Raw genomic sequence first — 17,458 nt, 5'->3', positions numbered from 1 at the left:
TTGCTGATTGAGAAGGACAGCGCATGCCCTATATGCCTGGAGCAGATGCTCTACTTGTAAAGGTCTCCAAGCACATAAATAAAAGTATCTACTTATAGATTTTGGCAGCCTTGTGCTTTATAGACTATAGACTATTTATGTTACATGGCCAATTCAGGGAAAACAATACAGTCCCTAACAAAAGTTTAGAAGCTTAGTCCCATTATATGGATTCCATATAATATAATATATCCATATCAATATAATAATTCCAGATAGGGCTATTGGCCATTATTTTAAATGACTTTCTCTAAATATTTTTTTTCCCCTAAACAACATGGAAAATAATGTTAAGGTACGCCACCCCATCCTCAAATTCTCAGCTGCTCATTGCAGACTCCTCCTCTAATAAACACCATCCTATTGGCTTCCTTATCACCTTGAGCAACCCCAAGGCAACTCAGATATACTGTATCTTGCAGAGGATCCAGCAACTCCTTGTTTCTCCTGATATAAATTCATGTACTTTATAAACGTGTCCATTTCCAGGCTAGAAAAGAAGGGAATTTATGTTTTTTAAGGTGAGACAACTTTCAAAAAAAAAAAGTGCATGCTGTTTTCCCATAAGTAAAACATGATTCTTTTTCCTAGTATATACTGATTGGGATCTATCTGGATACTGCAACCTCTGAACAGAGAACAAGCTAATGATGAAAATGGCTTCATGTCCATGACCACCTGTAAAATGTCCTAATGCCTTTTATGGCGCATACCCATCAACAGAGCATACACACAGAGGCTGGATGTTTGGGGAGGTAGGTCCTTCTTCTTTCTGTTTATCACACAGGTACATTTCAATCAATCAAGGTATGTTTAACTCTATTAATGTATTGTTTAATCATTTCTGCATGTTCTACATCTCAGTAGAATGTTATGCTCGCTTCTTATTAATTACTCTGTGGCTTTAAACATGCATTTCAGACATCTCTCTTTTTCTTCTTTTTTTTCTTTTTATTAGAAGTGCACAATATACAAGAAATCTTCATCACTATTTTATTATTAATTGCTGTTTAATTTTAAAACATTATGAAATCAGGAAGCCATCCATATTATTTGATATATGATGTTATATATTTGATCAAATTTTCTAATTTTTGACACAGCCTTTCCTATTCTAATTAGGCTACAGTAATTAGATACATTATGTAAGCTACATTAAGTAAAAGTATGTTTTATATGGAATTCATAAAGCTGTGTTAACCTCAACACTCTCTTTAGTCTGTTGAAGCAGAATACTTATACAAATAAATAAATACTATTACTACCATGATTGATACTACCACTATTCTTATTCTATTCTTGTAAATTAAATGGTATGTCACACTGACATCATTTTCTCCCCGGACCTTTATCACTGAATCAGGATTTCTTTAAACAGTTCATAGTATAGTATAATTTGGAAACAAATAATTAGGGATTTATTTAAGTAATTACACACTATATTACTAATTTATAAATGTAAATTAATAATAAACTTATAAGCTTCTAACAGAGTAGTTTCATTCCACAGGCCATCAGGATCCTGAACTCAGTATAGACAATATAACAAGAATTTCAGTCATAGGTCTCTTGCTGTGTGAACCTACATGGTGTGTTACAACTCAATCCCTGTGGAATGCTATATAGTCTTGTTATAATAAACAGTATGAAAGTGCAATACATGGGCAATAAGTACGATAGATATCATTCACTGGTATGTCTGTATAGAAATTATTTTAGTCTTGTTAGTGATATTCACATAGCACATGTACAGTATTTTCATTTGGGACTTCCAAGTTATGTGCACTGTAATCCTATTCATATTTTATTTTATTTTATTTCATCTATTATTTTTATTTTATTTAGTCCTCTCTATTTTCATTACATATTCTACCTCTTCGTTACTTATTTTACCTCTTCTCTACCTTGCGACCAATGAAAACGTAATTTCGTTCATATGCGTATTTGTGACATAAAATGAATGACAATAAAGTTGAATCTGGTTGAATCTCTCTGGAGGTATGAAAATGTTTGGGACACCTAATACTAGTAATGGAATACATATGAACATTTTCAAGAGGAACATCTATTCAATTCTGAAGATATATGATAGCCAAAACACTGTGTCTTATTTACTCATACACTATTACCACATTTGCCTAACAATGAATAAATTGTTTGCAGACAAATATTAAATCTATAAATGTCTCTTATGTTGGAAATATAATGCACTGGTGTAGAAGCCTCTATTAAATAATACTTTATTTATTACCCCATTGAGTGTATTTGGCATTCAGCCAGCTACAAAGCAATGAAGTAACTTCAAGGTCTAGGTATTTTGTAATTAATTAATTAATTAATTAATTAATAAAAGAAATTGAATTAAAACAACTTGAAATAAAATGATGTATAAGTATAATGAGTGATCTGATCCATCATGTCTTTTCTAAACTTTATTGATACATTTCTAGAATTTATTTTAGTGTTGGGTTCCCAAAATTCCATTTTTAAAATGTATTCAGCAATATGCAAAACCAAAACTTGCGTTAGGAGACTACACTTGTAGAACCATCAATAAATTTGAGGCTAACCTTAGTCTTCACCTTTATAGTAAAATCAGCAGCATTGATTGTAGCATTAGTGGCAATTGATATCCATTTTTACCAGATTATGTCCATTTTTATGCTTCTTCAATAAAGCAAATTTCTAGTTAGTAATTTCTTACTATGTCCAGTTATGTGACCATGACATAAAAAACATATAAATGGAACCAGAAGGGGTAAATATAAATGTAAACTCTAAACTGTAAAACTGTTTTGTGACAATGTCCATCGTTAAAAGTGCTACACAAATGAAATGAAATTGTTCTGTACCTACAGAGTTCTGTTTATTACATTTGTGTTTTCTTTAAAATAGAAATAAATATTTGTAACACAACATTACAAATCATATTTAATGTGATACTTCATTATTTTAGTGCATTGGCTGGGGTACTGCATATAAAACTGAAATTAAATGCCATATTCTAATAGGTTTTATCATGTATTGGTCATTTTATTTGTTATTTATTATGGCACCATTTTTAATACAGAAATAAAACCAACAGAGCCAAATGTTTCATTGCTGATTTTTATTCTATTCAACTACAGGATTCTTTGTCAACACATTGTACAAGCTTTCAAGAGAGGGTCAAGGGATGAGAGGGATCTCTTCACTCTTCATCATGGCCTTTCTGGAAGAGGAAATAAAGACAAGAGCAGAAGATGTGAGTTTTCTCCTTTTTTGCAGTTCAGCACTATAACATTCGGTTTATTAGGCTATTGATATACGTGATGTTTGCAATTCCTTGTTTTCAGTGATTATTAGAAATATTATTAGAATTTTATAATTTAAAATATTTGAAATGTTCATCAATAAGCATATACAACAACAAAAAAGTCATAATCCAACACTATTGAATGTGTACAATAAGTATAAGGCAAGCACAAGATCACTGTATTAGATTTCTCACTCATTGACATTTAGATTATAAGGGACCTTACTTTGGAGCTTATGTCACGGCTCTTGGCTCTTAGCTTGTTGACCTGAGACTCTGCAATATCGGCTCTTTCCTCTGCCTCATCCAACTCATGCTGAAGTTTGCGGAACTTGCCAAGATGGACATTGGCCTGCTCCTCCTAAAAAGAGTATGCACAAAATTGAAAAGCAACCAGAAGTAAAAATATATTAATTGTGTGCATTAGTTTTGTTTTGTTTTTGCACACTTACAGCTTCCTCTGTACTTCTCTTGTAGGATTTGACTTTCAGCTGCAGTTTGTCTACCAGGTCTTGTAGACGAGCCAGATTCTTGCGGTCTTCTTCAGTCTGCAAATACGATTTTATTTTTAGTACCCAGTTTGTTTCATATAGTTTGAACATGATAAATGACACGTGAAAACACACGTGAAAAAAGAGAAATCACCTGGTAAGTTAGCTCCTTGATCCGTCTTTCGTATTTCCGGATTCCTTTTATAGATTCGCTGGCTTTTCTCTGTTCTATCTCGACCTCATTTTCCAGCTCCCTTACCTAGAAAAAATTATATTTTGTAGAGATGAAGATAATGTGTAGTATTTCCATCAATGACTATTCTTATTCAAGAAAATGAGTGAACTCACCCTGGCCTCCAGCTTCTGGACCTGCTTCTTGCCACCTTTCATGGCAATTTGCTCAGCTTCATCCAGACGGTGCTGGAGGTCTTTAATGGTCTGCTCCATGTTCTTCTTCATGCGCTCCAGGTGAGCACTGGTGTCCTGCTCCTTCTTCAGCTCTTCTGCCATCATGGCAGCATCAGTGATGGCTTTTTTGGCTTTTTCCTCAGCATTCCTGCACTCTTGGACAGCTTCCTCTACCTCAGTCTGCAGCTGAGCAGTGTCTGCCTCTAGTTTCTTCTTCTGGTTCAGCAAGCTAGTGTTCTACCATTGTATACAAATTGAAAAGGTTTATATTACTTGGAGACTTTCGTTCTATTACATTATTTTGTTTCCTTTTACAGAGGGGAAAAGGATGGGTCAGTATATTACCTGAGAGTGCAGTAGCTGAACCCTCTCACTGACATCCAGCAGTTCTTGCTCAGCCAGTTTGCGGCCTCTCTCGGTCTGCTCTACCAGGGATCTCAGTTCATCCAGTTCAGCCTGCAGCAGATTGTTGCGTCTCTCCACAATAGCAATGTTCTCTTTGAGATCATCATTAGCACGGAGAGCATCATCCAGCTGCAGTTGCATATCCTACAAGGCAAAAAATAAAATCATGAGATAGTAATTAGAAATAAAGAGTACATTCTTACTTTTTTCTATTATCATTACATTGGTTCAAAATGCACCTTCATATGTCCATGGAGACTCTTGAGTTGTTTCTGGGCCTCTGTAGCCTGTCTGTTAGCCTGGTTCAGCTGTATCTCCATCTCATTTAAGTCTCCTTCCATCTTCTTCTTCAGCCTCAGGGCCTCATTTCTACTGCGAGTCTCAGACTCTAGAGAGCTTTGCAGGGTGTCCACCACTCTTTGGTGATTCCTCTTGGCCTGCTCCATCTCTTCATCTTTTTCAGCCAGTTTACGCTCAATGTCAGCCTTTACCTGGTTGAACTCCAGTTGAGCCCTCAAGATCTTTCCTTCTTCGTGCTCAAGGGACGCCTGATAAATCACAGTTCAATCAAAACTAAAATCTGTTTTTTTCATTTACACATGATCATGATCTCATGATTGCTCTTTTACTCTCTCTCTCTCTCTATATATATATGATGTACATATAATGAAATCAATTATAATAATGTACCTCAGCTTCCTCAAGAGCAGTCTGAATTTCGGTCTTTTCCTGTTCAAGCTGTTTACGGATTTTCTCCAATTCATGGATGCTCTTGCCACTTTCACCAATTTGTTCAGTGAGGTCAGAAATTTCCTCTGTTTATCAGGAAAGAATGTTTGTGAATATATATGTTAAATACAACTCAAATATTTGACATCTCTGAAAGAAACATGGCTACCTTGGAGGTTTTTATTCTCCCTCTTCATGGTCTCCAGATGATCAAGGGACTCCTCATAAGAGTTCTTCAGTTTGAAGAGTTCAGTGCTTAGAGATCTGGCCTCTTTTTGGGAGCTCTCCAGCTCAGACTGCGACTCTTCATATTTCTGCTTCCACTCAGCCAGGATCTGTTGGATTGCAACAAAAACATATTTAGAAAGACAGATCTTTAAAAATACGACAATAGTGTCAACATTGCACTGAATTGAGTAATAACCTTGTCAAAGTTCCTTTGCTTCTTGTCCAGAGCAGCAGCAGCAGCATTGGACCTTTCCACATCAACCATAAGATCTTCAATCTCATTCTGCAGTCTGTGTTTAGTCTTCTCCAGAGAGGAACATTTGGCATTTACAGCTTCCACAGCTTCCTCTGCATCTTGCAGACGCTGAGCAAGTTTCTTCCTACATATCAGGAAACCATTTTTAACATTAACCATTTCTTAACATGAAAAATTAAAAATCACTACATACAAAAATGAAGATTTTCATGCTTTCTGTATTCGTACTTTGCATCCTCCAGCTCTTCTGTTCTCTGGATGGCATCAGTTTCATACTTGGTTCTCCACTGAGCTACCTCAGAGTTTGCTTTGGAGAGACTGCGCTGTAGCTCACCCTTAGCCTCCTGCTCCTCTTCATACTGCTCTCTGAGCAGGTCAGAATCATGACGAGCCGACTGCACTGCATGAGCCAGAGCGTTCTTGGCCTGGATTAAAGTGTTTAAATTGTTTGTTTTTATTTCATATTATACAGTGTGAAAGATTTCAAAGCACGAGTTCTAGAAATACCTTGACTTCCTCTTCAAGTTGTCTCTTAAGATCCTCAATCTGTTGGGTATAGGACTGCTTGCTTCTGGTCAGCTGAGAGACCAAGGAATCCTTCTCTTCCAGTTGTCTTGTGAGTTCACCTTGATTACAAATTGTGTTTAGTTACATGAGAATTTATATAACACATTCTCATCCCTTAGCTTACTCCTTACCATTCTCAGTTTGCAATTTAGCTTTTTGCATGCTGAGGTCATTGATGCTGCGTTGTCCTTCCTCAAATTTACTCCTATACTCAGTCATCTGGTCCTCAAGAGTCCGGCACATCTTTTCAAGGTTTGTCTGGAAGAGAACACAGTCATTATTATAAAAACAAAATAGGGAACATAACTTTATATTCAACACATTTTAATGTGCTCCTATTAAAGATAAAAATGCCTGTATACACTGTACATACTTATTCATTGTTACCTTGGATTTAACAATCTGCTCCATGTTGGAGACCACATCGTCCAGCTCCAGTCTCAGTTCACTCTTCTCCTTCTCAAGCTTCTGCTTGACTCTCTGAAGGTTGTCAATCTGCTCTCCCAGATCTGCTACACTGTCAGCATGTTTCTTTCTTAAAGTTGCAGCAGTGGCCTCATGATGCAGGGTGGCCTCTTCAAGGTCTCTGCGCAGTTTCTGGAACTCAGCCTCTCTCTTCTTGTTCATTTCAATCTGGGCAGCTGTGGCTCCACCGGCCTCCTCCAGCCTCTCGCTGATCTCCTCCAGTTCTCGAGCCAAATCTGCCCTTTGCTTCTCAACCTTGGCACGAGCAGCTCTCTCAGCCTCCAACTCTTCTTCAAGCTCTTCTATACGGGCCTAGAGTAGAAGATTTTATGGTAAGCAAACCAGGTGAAATTAGAAAAGTCAGCAATCCCAGTGAGTTATCAGATTACCTGCAACTCCTTAAGTTTCTTTTGAAGTTGGGATGCCATTGCTTGTTCATCCTCAATTTTGCTGTTGAGTTGGTTGATCTCAAAATCTTTCCTGTGATTTTGATAAACATGTATACATAGATGTTTAGTAGTAGTTGGTGTTGGGTATTATTATTTCATGGTTATTGTTAGCAACTTACTTTTTCAGCCTTTCCTCCAGCTGTTGCTTATCATTTTCCAGGTCCATAATATTCTCCTGAGTCAATTTTAAGTCGCCTTCAAGTTTTCTCTTAATTCTCTCAAGGTCCATGCGAAGCTTCTTTTCCTGTTCCAGTGAGCCCTCAAGCTGAAACAAATAATATTTAGTTTTGTTATTAATTATCTCATTTGTTGTGAGCAATACTTCATACCTATAACTGTGTAATAAATACTGACATCATCAACTTGCTGCTCCAGTTTAGCTTTAGCTTTGGTCAGAGTGTTGACTTTGTCCTCCTCACTCTGCAGATCATCCAGTGTTTGCTGATGAGCTTCCTGGAGAGCTTTTTTCTCCTTGGTCAGCTTGGCGATGATTTCATCAAGAGCAGCCATTTCCTCAGTCAGGTTTTTAACCTATAAAAGGAAACCCCTTTGTTGAATATCTTCGAAAGACATTGTTCTAAATTGTTTCAAATTTGATTATAGTAAGCTTAAACCTTATTCTCAGTGGCATGCTTCTCCTTCTCCACTTTGGCCAGAGTAAGCTCCAGATCATCAATGTCTTTCTTGAGTTCAGAGCATTCATCCTCCAGCTTTCTCTTCTTAGCTGTCAGCTCAGCATTCATTTCCTCTTCATCTTCCAGTCTTTCAGTCAACTCTTTGCATTTAGCTTCAAGTTGGATCTTGTTCTTAATCAGACCTTCACATCGCTCCTCAGCATCACAAAGATTGTCTTGCTCCTGTTTATTTTAAACAAAAAAGACACTAATTAATGTCAAATGGTGAATTCTGGCCTCTTCAAGAAGACAACCGATTTTGAAACCATAAACTCACAGCCTGGACTTGGAGTTGCAGGTCATTTTTCTCTTGGAGAAGAGTGACCATTTTCTCCTCAAGTTCTTTTCTGCGGGCTTCAGATTTAGCATAAGCCTCTTTTAGCTTCAGGAATTCTTCCTTCATGTTGGCCATCTCTTTCTCTGCTTCAGCAGACCTTAACAGAGGTTTAATCTTGAAGTAGAGCTTCATCCAGGGCCAATTTTTGACACCCATGAAAGCACGGACGTTCCACTGGATCACAAGTAAGGCATCCCTGTAATTCGCTAAATGTTAACATATCTCTGAAGTTATGGAAAAATGCCTTGAGAATTATTAGCACAGTGTAGAGTCTTACCTGCGTTCAACCATTTTCTGGAACTCAACTCTTGAGAGAAGACCCCGGGCACAAGCCTGAAAACGAGTGATGATTAGGGCAAGGCGATCATCTCGCATCTCTTCAAGAAGACCCAGGAGACCAGCCTTGAAGAACACCTTGAATAACAGCATACAATATCTCAATATGCATACTCAGTTTTATTTACTCTAAAATTACTTTAACTTTGTAGTAGTATTGTGAAATTAATATGGTTTCTTGAATGGAACCTTAGTGTGTCCAAACTTGTACTGATTATGGTCAATGTCCAATGAACCCAACAATTTCTCAGCTCCCTTCCTACTGTCAATGAATTGTCCTTCAGGAATAGCAGCAGGATTCAAAATACGATATCTGCAAATGAATTGTTTAAGAAATAATTAGAAAGTTTTATTTATGAATACCTGATGAACTATTTAATGCACAATGAGTAATGTAATTATTGGTAAATTAACAGATTATACTTAATGTCTAGATGTATTCATGCCCCAAGTTTTAGTTTTTACATCTACATTTACATTTACATTTATGGCATTTGGCAGACGGCCCTATACAGAGTGACATCCAACAGTGCTTTCAAGTCTCTATCAATGAATACTCCTTTACTAGGTCTAGGTCTAAAACAAAGTTGGGAGGGAATATAGCACACAGATAATTTTGTTGTCAACAAATGTGCAGCTTTTTTTTCTTATGAAGCATTTATATGCTGAGTTGTACAGTCACCTCCATAAGTATTGGAAGGCAAAGCCAATTCTTTAGTTTTTGTTATACATTGAAGGCATTTAGGTCTGAGTTCAAACGATGCATATGCGATGGCAGATCAGCTTCTAAGCTTCATTTCCTTATATTTACATCTAGATGTGATAAACAAATCAAAACCTTTGGTAGCAGGCCATTTTTAAGGTGAGCAAAAGTCTAGGAACAGACAAAAGTAAATAACTCTTAATAATTGGTTGCATATCCCTTGCCTGAGATAACTGCAACATACGGCAACCTTTTTCAGTTTTAGTTTGTTTTGATGGATTTCTGATGATAATAATAATTATAATTTAGGACGTTCATCACAATAAGACTGGATGAATTTCTTTGTAAAATGGTCAGATTGTTTCTGTAGACTTTGACCACAGAATTCATTCTGCTGTGACTTTCATGTCTGTCATTGTCTGGTTGTTGGTACAACGGTGGTTTCTTTCGTTTTCAGGACATTCCAAATTGTTGTATTGGCTATGTCTAATGCATCTGCAATGCTTCTGATAGATTTTCCCTCTCTTATCAGCTTCACAATGGCTTTCATAGCCAGTGTTTCTTCATTTTCACAACAAATGCAGTCTTCACAGATGAAAAGTAGTGCTCAGGCGAAGAGTAGACATTCCAAGCTATAGATTATTTTAAAAATCAACGAGACTGAGAGAACGAGACTTGCACACCTGAGCATCATGAAACACCTCAGTCACATGTTCTAATGTTATAAAAATGGGTGGGTTCAAACAAAAGGTGCCATCTTATAATTTCTTTTCATTTCATCTATTAATCTCAAATCCAAATGTCTTCAGTGACAAAAAAAACTAAACTAAACAAAACAAATCAATGAATCTTTCGAAGAGTACTGTGTATGTGCATAATGTATAGTAGAAACTATTCAACTTGATAGCAATTTCTTTATACCATAACATGTTACCTCTGTTTGAAGTCCCCATAGAGGATCCTGTTGGGGAAGCCCTTTCTGCAGATTCTGATGCCCTCCAGCACACCGTTACAGCGCAGCTGGTGCATTACTAGAGGATTCTCCATGGCCCCAGGAGTCTTTGTCTCATTGGGGATGATGCAGCGCACAAAATGAGGGTGAGTTGATCTCAGGTTGGTCATCAGCTTGTTTAAATTCTCCTGAAGATGGAATGAGTACAGCCAACATGGTCTCACACTTGCAAAGTTGTAAGAATTCACACAACATGAATTGTATAAAAATTTAAGGCTAGCCTTAGTGGCTAACCTTGACCAAATTTAGGGTAATGGTCAACCACTTATCACTGTCTGTTTTTATTTTCAAAAGCAATTGTAAACCATTGTATTTCAAAATGTGCAGATTTCTAGTTTGATATTTATACAACATATCTCACCCTATGGAGGGCAGACACAGTTTGGAAAGTAGAACCCTTTTTCTTCTTTTCTTTTGCTTTACCTCCAGTACCTTCTGTTATGACTATTCAAATAAAATGCACAGTCAGTAGAATAAAATGCATGAGAATTAAGACATGGTTAAACGTGCTTCAGCTATCTGAGTCATTGTACCTGAATCAGCGCCAGAATAGTTTTGAAAAAGGACAGCAAGCAATTTCATTGTGGACTTCTGGTATAGCCCCACAACAGTTTCATTGAGTGGATCCTTGTTCTTCACCAGCCAGTTGTTAATGTTGTAGTCAACAGTGCCAGCATAGTGAACCAGGGCAAAGTGAGCCTCTGGTTTACCCTTCACAATCCTGGGCTTCTGGAAGTTAGCAGATTTGCCCAAGTGATTGTCATAAAGCTTGGCTTTGAATGTGGTATCACTGGCTTTGGGGAACATGCACTCCTCTTCAAGGATGGACATGATACCCATGGGCTACAGAAACAAAAATGAACAAGCATGAATTTATCTTATTTCCAAACTAAAATTTGCAAAATCAAGTTGTTATTTCAAATCACAAGTCTAACCTTTTCAATGAGATCAATACAAGCCTGCAAGTCCATGCCAAAGTCAATGAATGTCCACTCAATACCCTCTTTCTTGTATTCTTCTTGCTCCAGCACAAACATGTGGTGGTTGAAAAACTGCTGCAACTTCTCATTAGTAAAGTTGATACACAGCTGCTCAAAGGTGTTGAACTGTTAAGGAACAAATTCAACAATGAATAATGATGCACACCTCATAAATCCTGATATAAAGCTGTTTGTTAGTAGACATTTGTATAAGAGCAAGAAAATGTACTTCAAAGATCTCAAAGCCAGCGATATCCAGCACACCAATGAAGTACTGGCGAGGCTGCTTGGTGTCCAGAGACTGGTTAATTCTCATAACCATCCAAAGGAACATCTTCTCATACACTGCCTTTGACAGCGCACCAACAGCATAGTACACCTATAGTACAGGATATTTATTAATTCTTTACAAAAATATTATTTTGATGATTTTCTTCTAGTTGGCATCCTGTATTGTGTGTTTGTATCCTGATTAATATCATTCATTTCTAACCTGCTGGACATTCTGTCCTCTAGTGACCCACTCATTCCCTACTTTGACTCTGGGGTGACACAGAGACTTGATGAGATCGGCGGAGTTCAGGCCCATGAGGTAAGCAGCTTTGTCAGCATCTAGTTTTATGAAAGAGGCAGATCATTTTAGATGCCTAATATACAACACATACTTTAATCCCAGTAGCAGACAAACTTGTAATATGAAATTAGAAAACACTTTGTTTATTCATTCACAAGTATATTCACTTGATATAAAAAGTTGTGCTTTCACCGACCTTCGGTGCCGTCAGCCTCAGCCTGCTCCTCTCTTTGCTTCTGCTTGAACTTCATATTGCCGTAGTGCATGATGGCACCAGTCAGCTTGTAGATGCTGTTCTTTTCCTCTTGGGTAAATCCCAGCACATCAAAAGCTTCCTAAAGCACAAGATTTATAGTGTCTCTCTTAAATACGAGGAATATTACAGCAGCTACCTGTTCTTCAAAAATACATCAGCATAGACAGTACTGTAGAAAGTCTTCTCACGTACATCAGTAGCCATAAGCTCTTCAGCATCATTAATAGAGGCTACTTGGGTCTCTCCTTGGGAGATGAAGGCATAATCGTACGGGTTAGCCGTAATAAGCAGCATTTCTGTAACAGAGGAAACAGAAAAAGATATTTTTGTAACAATTATGTACACATACTGTACATGTACTGAAACATACTATTTGCATTATTACTATTGATATTTCATGCTGACCGAGCAGCTCAGGTTTCTTCTGAGACAAGATCTGATAGAAGATATGGTAGTCTCTCTCAGCTTTGAGCTGGAAAGTCACACGGGACTTCTCTAGAAGATCTGTATCACCCAGAAAAATAAGACAAACAGTGTCCATATAATTATGCTCACATTAAAAAAACATTGAGTATATTTCCCTTTTCTTTATTTAAAAATTGTCTTACATGTCTCAATATCAGCAGAGGCCAGTTTGCCAGTGGCACCAAAGTGGATACGGATAAACTTGCCCTATTGGAAAAGGTAAATAGTGTTTTATCCTTTTTCTTCTGAGCTTTGACATGATAATAGCCCTTATTAGCAATTATTAAACTTACAAATCTGGATGAGTTGTCATTTCTGATGGTCTTGGCATTTCCAAAAGCCTCCAGAGCAGGGTTACACTGGATGATTTGATCTTCCAGAGTACCCTAGAAAGGGATAACAAACAAGAAATTGTTTTAGTTCATGCTTGAAAAACTTCAGGTCCAAAATGTCATGCCATATTAATTCCCACATTCAAGAAGCTTTTGAGTAGTGACTGAGGAACAAGGATTTGATCTAGGTTTTGGGCTGAAGTGTTTATCAGATCTATCCATTCCATAAAGCATTTGAATACTTAAACAATACTGCACAAGCATGAATGATATGCTTCCATATAGACATGAAGCCACAGGCAGAATGCCACAGCAAATATGCATGATAAATTTATTGTTAGCTATGTCATCTGATCAACACTAACTCTACTGTAGTAATGGCTTCAAAAAAGTGGAATTTTACACGGTAAACACAGACAGGAGGCAGGATACACGCAGTGAAAAGTACCAGTCCAGTTATACTAAATATAAGCATTCTTCTTATATCATCTCAGTCAAAGAATTTCGAAGATGAGATTTATGTGGAAACCTATCCCATTGATTTAAATATGACAGAATGCTTAGTTCACCCTCTTGTCATTGGGATCCCTCTTAAAACCACCAGCTGCGATGCTGGCAAAGTACTGGATGACTCTCTTGGTGTTCACAGTCTTCCCAGCACCAGATTCTCCACTATGGAAAGATTTATATTTAGTACAAAACCAGTATATTATTAAAAATAAATATGATCTGAATATAATGTTCATAGACTAGTTTTTGTTAAATCTTTATATTTCAATAGTTTTATGTTTTATATCACCGTTTCTCGAAATGAGGCAGACTTACGTGATAAGGATAGACTGGTTTTCCCTGTCTGAAAGAGATAAAAGTAAATCTGAGCTCAACACATCAAATACATTTAGGAGTTAACAATACAAATCAATCAGGGCCAAAAAGGATTGGGAATTTTCCTGAACAAAACGTATTTTTATTTGAAGATTGTACTCGCTTTAATAGATTATGATTACCTGCCAGCATGTACTGGTAGGCGTTATCCGAAATGGAGAAGATGTGAGGAGGAGCTTCACTCCTCTTCTTGCCTCTGTAGGCTAGAACAACTTCTTGGTTGTACACTGGCAGCCACTTATAGGGGTTGACAGTTACACAGAAGAGTCCTGAATAGGTCTGAAAGAGAAAGAGAAAATGTGTACTGTCTTTGGGGGCCATACAACATAAAGAGACTGTTTGAAATTAAAACTTCACATGTTCAACTCACGTAGATCATCCAGGCTGCATAACGCTCTTTGAGGTTATACAGCACAGCAGGCTCATGCAGGAAGGTGAACATCGCCATGTCCTCAATTTTATCGAACTTTGGCGGGTTCTGAGGGTGAATTTCTGATTCCTTGACAGTCACAGTCTGCACAGGAAAAGAATATTCAGTTATTTATTTATTTATTTATAAAGAACACAATTGCTTTCAATAAATGCTCACCTTTCCTCTCTCAGTTTCACAAGTAACTCTCTCTCCATCACGACTGATAATTGTTGCTTTAACAAATTCTTCATCTGTATCAGGAACAAAACATTCCTTTTTCATGTCGAAGGGCCGAGTTTGGGCCTCAAGACGCTCTAATTCTGATTTTCTCAGGTATGAGGCTGCAGCCCCAAACTCTGCCATCTGAGCATCCGCCATCTTTTAGCCTATTGATCAACGATGCAAACTTTAGTTTATATCTGTCAGTATCAAAGTCAGTCTAAATGCCTTTGTAACTATATAAAGCACTGAACTGTAACCACATTGATTTAACTCACATTTATTACACAGCACTACCAAAAGCATGAAGTCATGTCAAGCGTACAAATGGTTGGTGCTTACCTCAGATGTTCACCCTCTTAGCAGAAATGGATGGTGTTGTCGCTCTGGAAACGGGCAATTTAAAAGAATTCAGAATAACACAGAAGTAGGCCTGTTAGCTTTTTAAGATTTTAGAATTCGGCCCTGTTGTTTTTACGAAAACAGTTTAATATGATGAAAATATGTTGCATTGGCTTTCCATAAAACTGAACCATTTAGGATTGTGACATCTCCGTAGTTATAAGATACCGAACAATACTCAAATAAAAGCTGATTTTAAAAGGTATGTTTACCTCTGGATGATTGTAGTTCAGAAATCAGCAGTGTCCAGGCCATCGTCTCCCTCTTTTATAAAGCAAGCTCTCTCTATATATGGCATCTGGCATTGTTAGGTAGGAGTGCTATTTTGTTTGATTAAACTGCAGGTGGGTGGGGTACTGTGACTTTTCCACATTATAGTGGTCATGGTGCATGGAGAGAGGAGAGACGGTGGTCAAATTTGTGCCAACAACTAACCCACAATGGAAACCAAAGGATAACATGAATACATAGAGACCGGTGTATAGATAATACTTTCTTCTATATTTTGCACATGAGCATCATATTGTTGAAAATTACTATCCATAAGAAATAATTTTTATATTTGTTTATTTTCAGGCTGTGATACCCTGATGCTATGACACTTACAGTGCTACAATATTGACAGGAGCTACAGTAACAAGTCAGCCATCGGTAAGATCTGCTTTTGTGATCTGAGGTGTTCAGGTTCTAAATGCAGAGAATCTTTTTACATTTGAAACGAAAGGGTTACTCGATGTTGAAGACAAATTGTCAAACGCTTCATGCCGTACCTTCCTATGCTTGTAGATAAGACCTTTAAACTAATTCAACTTTCTTGTGTGTATTATTTAAGCAAAACAGGAACAAAGATAAAATTATTACAAGCAAAATCCAGCCATTTCTCTCATGTGACAACTGTAATGTATTTAGACAGTGACTCAACCCCTGATCAAATAATATGCCTTAAACAGGAAAAAAAAAAAATCCCTGTTGCATGTTTCAAATGGCTTTAGATGTCTGTCATAGTTAGCAGCAGTTAGCAGGACTCGAGCCATCAACAGCTGCTGAAATGATTCCTCATCTCATTGGCGCTTTATCTCCATGCCTTTGTCCTTGAATAGACAGATAAACCCTGTAACATTCCTCTTGGGTGACAGTGTTTGATTGAGTAGCACAGGTTTCTCCACACTCAGTGGTACGCCCATATTAGTGAAGTTGTGGTCAAAGCCAGTTAAAGCTAATGGAAAAGAAGGCAAATGGCATCAACTTCCCAGTGCTTTCTAATGTATATGGTCACATATTTCCAGTAAAAAAATTTTTGACTGGAGTGTTTTTGTTGCCATGCTGATACTAACTCCATTCAAATATGGATTTTTCCTGATAATATTCTAAGACCCTGACCGACAAATCATTTCTGTTCATCACGCCAGATCAGGCAATGTAAATGCTGGTATTATTGTGATCTGTTGCTTGTATTTGTATGTATGTATGTGTGTGGGTGTGTATGTGTTGGGTGTGTTACTGCAGGACTTAATAAATAATAAACAATTTGTCATGTCTTATAGCATCGATTCCTTTCTCAAAGCTGCTGGAGTGATGACATGGATTTGGATGCCCTTCTTGTATTACCAGGTATTTGTTCATGTCACTGCTAGAAATTATTTTCAAAGTCAATTGCCTGTTTCTTTTTTTTTGTGAGCGGTGACACTTGGGAATGTGAAGAGCAAATGTCTGACCTTTGGTGGCGTAAATATTATTCTAAAAAACATCTAAACAATATATATAAATATATTCAGAACTGCTTTGTTTTTGGTGGCTACTATATATATATGTGTGTGTGTGTGTGTGTGTGTGTGTGTGTTCATTGAAATGAATAATAGTACTACAGTTCTGTAGCATGAGGATGTGTTTATTTTTAGAATGAAAGGTCTAATAGGGTGAAGTGTGAAGTAAGCCTACATGCCTTACCAAGTGAGAGCAATAGAGACCCTACATGCTTTACCAAGTGATAACAACAACAAGGCAGAGGTCAGTCCACTTAATAGTGCAAGTGTCAGTGATGAGTATTAAATCTGCTCTCCTTAACACCCTCTTTAGTTTACAGGGAAGTGTTCTGTACTTCCTTTGCCTGTCAAAGAAATATGATGTAACTTTCATGAGTCATCCCAAGAGAACTAGGAAATACCTGACCAGAACAAGCATTCAAATCAATTACACTGTTGACCTACTGGATTAACAAGAATGAAGGAGTAGGGGTGTTTCGCTTGTGACAAAAGGCAAGCATTTTATTTTTCTTTGGGAGAAGTAGCCAAAACCTGACATGATCCACACCTCCTCTAACTTCAACGGTAAAAATGACACAAGTATGTCACATGCTGTATGTTAAATATTTGCATACTTATTTACAGAACATGACAATTTCCTGCTAATCATTTACTGCTGTTTTATATTTCTCAATAAAAAAAAACACAAAAAGTCAGCGGATGAGCCAGCTATTTTTTATTGTTTATTATTTTATTATTATTATTATTATTATTATTATTATTATTATTATTATTAT

General features: G+C 37.1%; 1 protein-coding gene and 1 long non-coding RNA gene across 3 annotated transcripts in view; one reads left to right on the top strand and one right to left on the bottom strand.

Moving 5' to 3' along the window:
• LOC131353483 (uncharacterized) overlaps positions 1-17,458 on the top strand; it is a 25,773-nt gene extending 8,315 nt beyond the window's left edge. The window contains exons 3-9 of one of the 2 annotated variants that reach the window (XR_009204628.1): positions 631-794; positions 3,168-3,283; positions 10,329-10,480; positions 11,891-11,966; positions 12,828-12,888; positions 15,496-15,570; positions 16,464-17,458. This is a non-coding gene — a long non-coding RNA (uncharacterized LOC131353483). Of the gene's footprint in view, positions 1-630; positions 795-3,167; positions 3,284-7,074; positions 7,216-10,328; positions 10,481-11,890; positions 11,967-12,827; positions 12,889-15,495; positions 15,571-16,463 lie in introns of those variants that run through there. The other variant, XR_009204629.1, reaches the window with a different exon arrangement.
• Positions 3,109-15,186, bottom strand: LOC131353452 (myosin-7-like). Its single transcript, XM_058390507.1, has 39 exons — positions 15,132-15,186; positions 14,860-14,903; positions 14,476-14,684; positions 14,257-14,400; positions 14,009-14,165; positions 13,827-13,854; positions 13,571-13,673; positions 12,963-13,055; positions 12,813-12,876; positions 12,610-12,708; positions 12,397-12,500; positions 12,145-12,283; positions 11,868-11,986; positions 11,604-11,753; positions 11,330-11,500; positions 10,928-11,237; positions 10,756-10,838; positions 10,317-10,522; positions 8,869-8,992; positions 8,621-8,757; positions 8,284-8,539; positions 7,947-8,189; positions 7,687-7,863; positions 7,452-7,597; positions 7,273-7,363; positions 6,806-7,195; positions 6,550-6,676; positions 6,359-6,477; positions 6,080-6,276; positions 5,792-5,975; positions 5,537-5,702; positions 5,329-5,453; positions 4,878-5,186; positions 4,579-4,782; positions 4,174-4,470; positions 3,980-4,084; positions 3,787-3,882; positions 3,561-3,695; positions 3,109-3,250 (listed from the first exon to the last, which is right to left on the bottom strand). The coding sequence occupies exons 3-39, from the start codon at positions 14,674-14,676 to the stop codon at positions 3,230-3,232; spliced, it is 5,820 nt and encodes a 1,939-aa protein (XP_058246490.1). The 5' UTR covers positions 14,677-14,684; positions 14,860-14,903; positions 15,132-15,186; the 3' UTR covers positions 3,109-3,229.

Source organism: Hemibagrus wyckioides, linkage group LG01, assembly GCF_019097595.1.
Source record: "Hemibagrus wyckioides isolate EC202008001 linkage group LG01, SWU_Hwy_1.0, whole genome shotgun sequence".
NCBI lineage: Eukaryota > Metazoa > Chordata > Actinopteri > Siluriformes > Bagridae > Hemibagrus > Hemibagrus wyckioides.
Note: the sequence above shows the minus strand (reverse complement) of the source record. Positions and strands in the feature narration are given on the sequence as shown.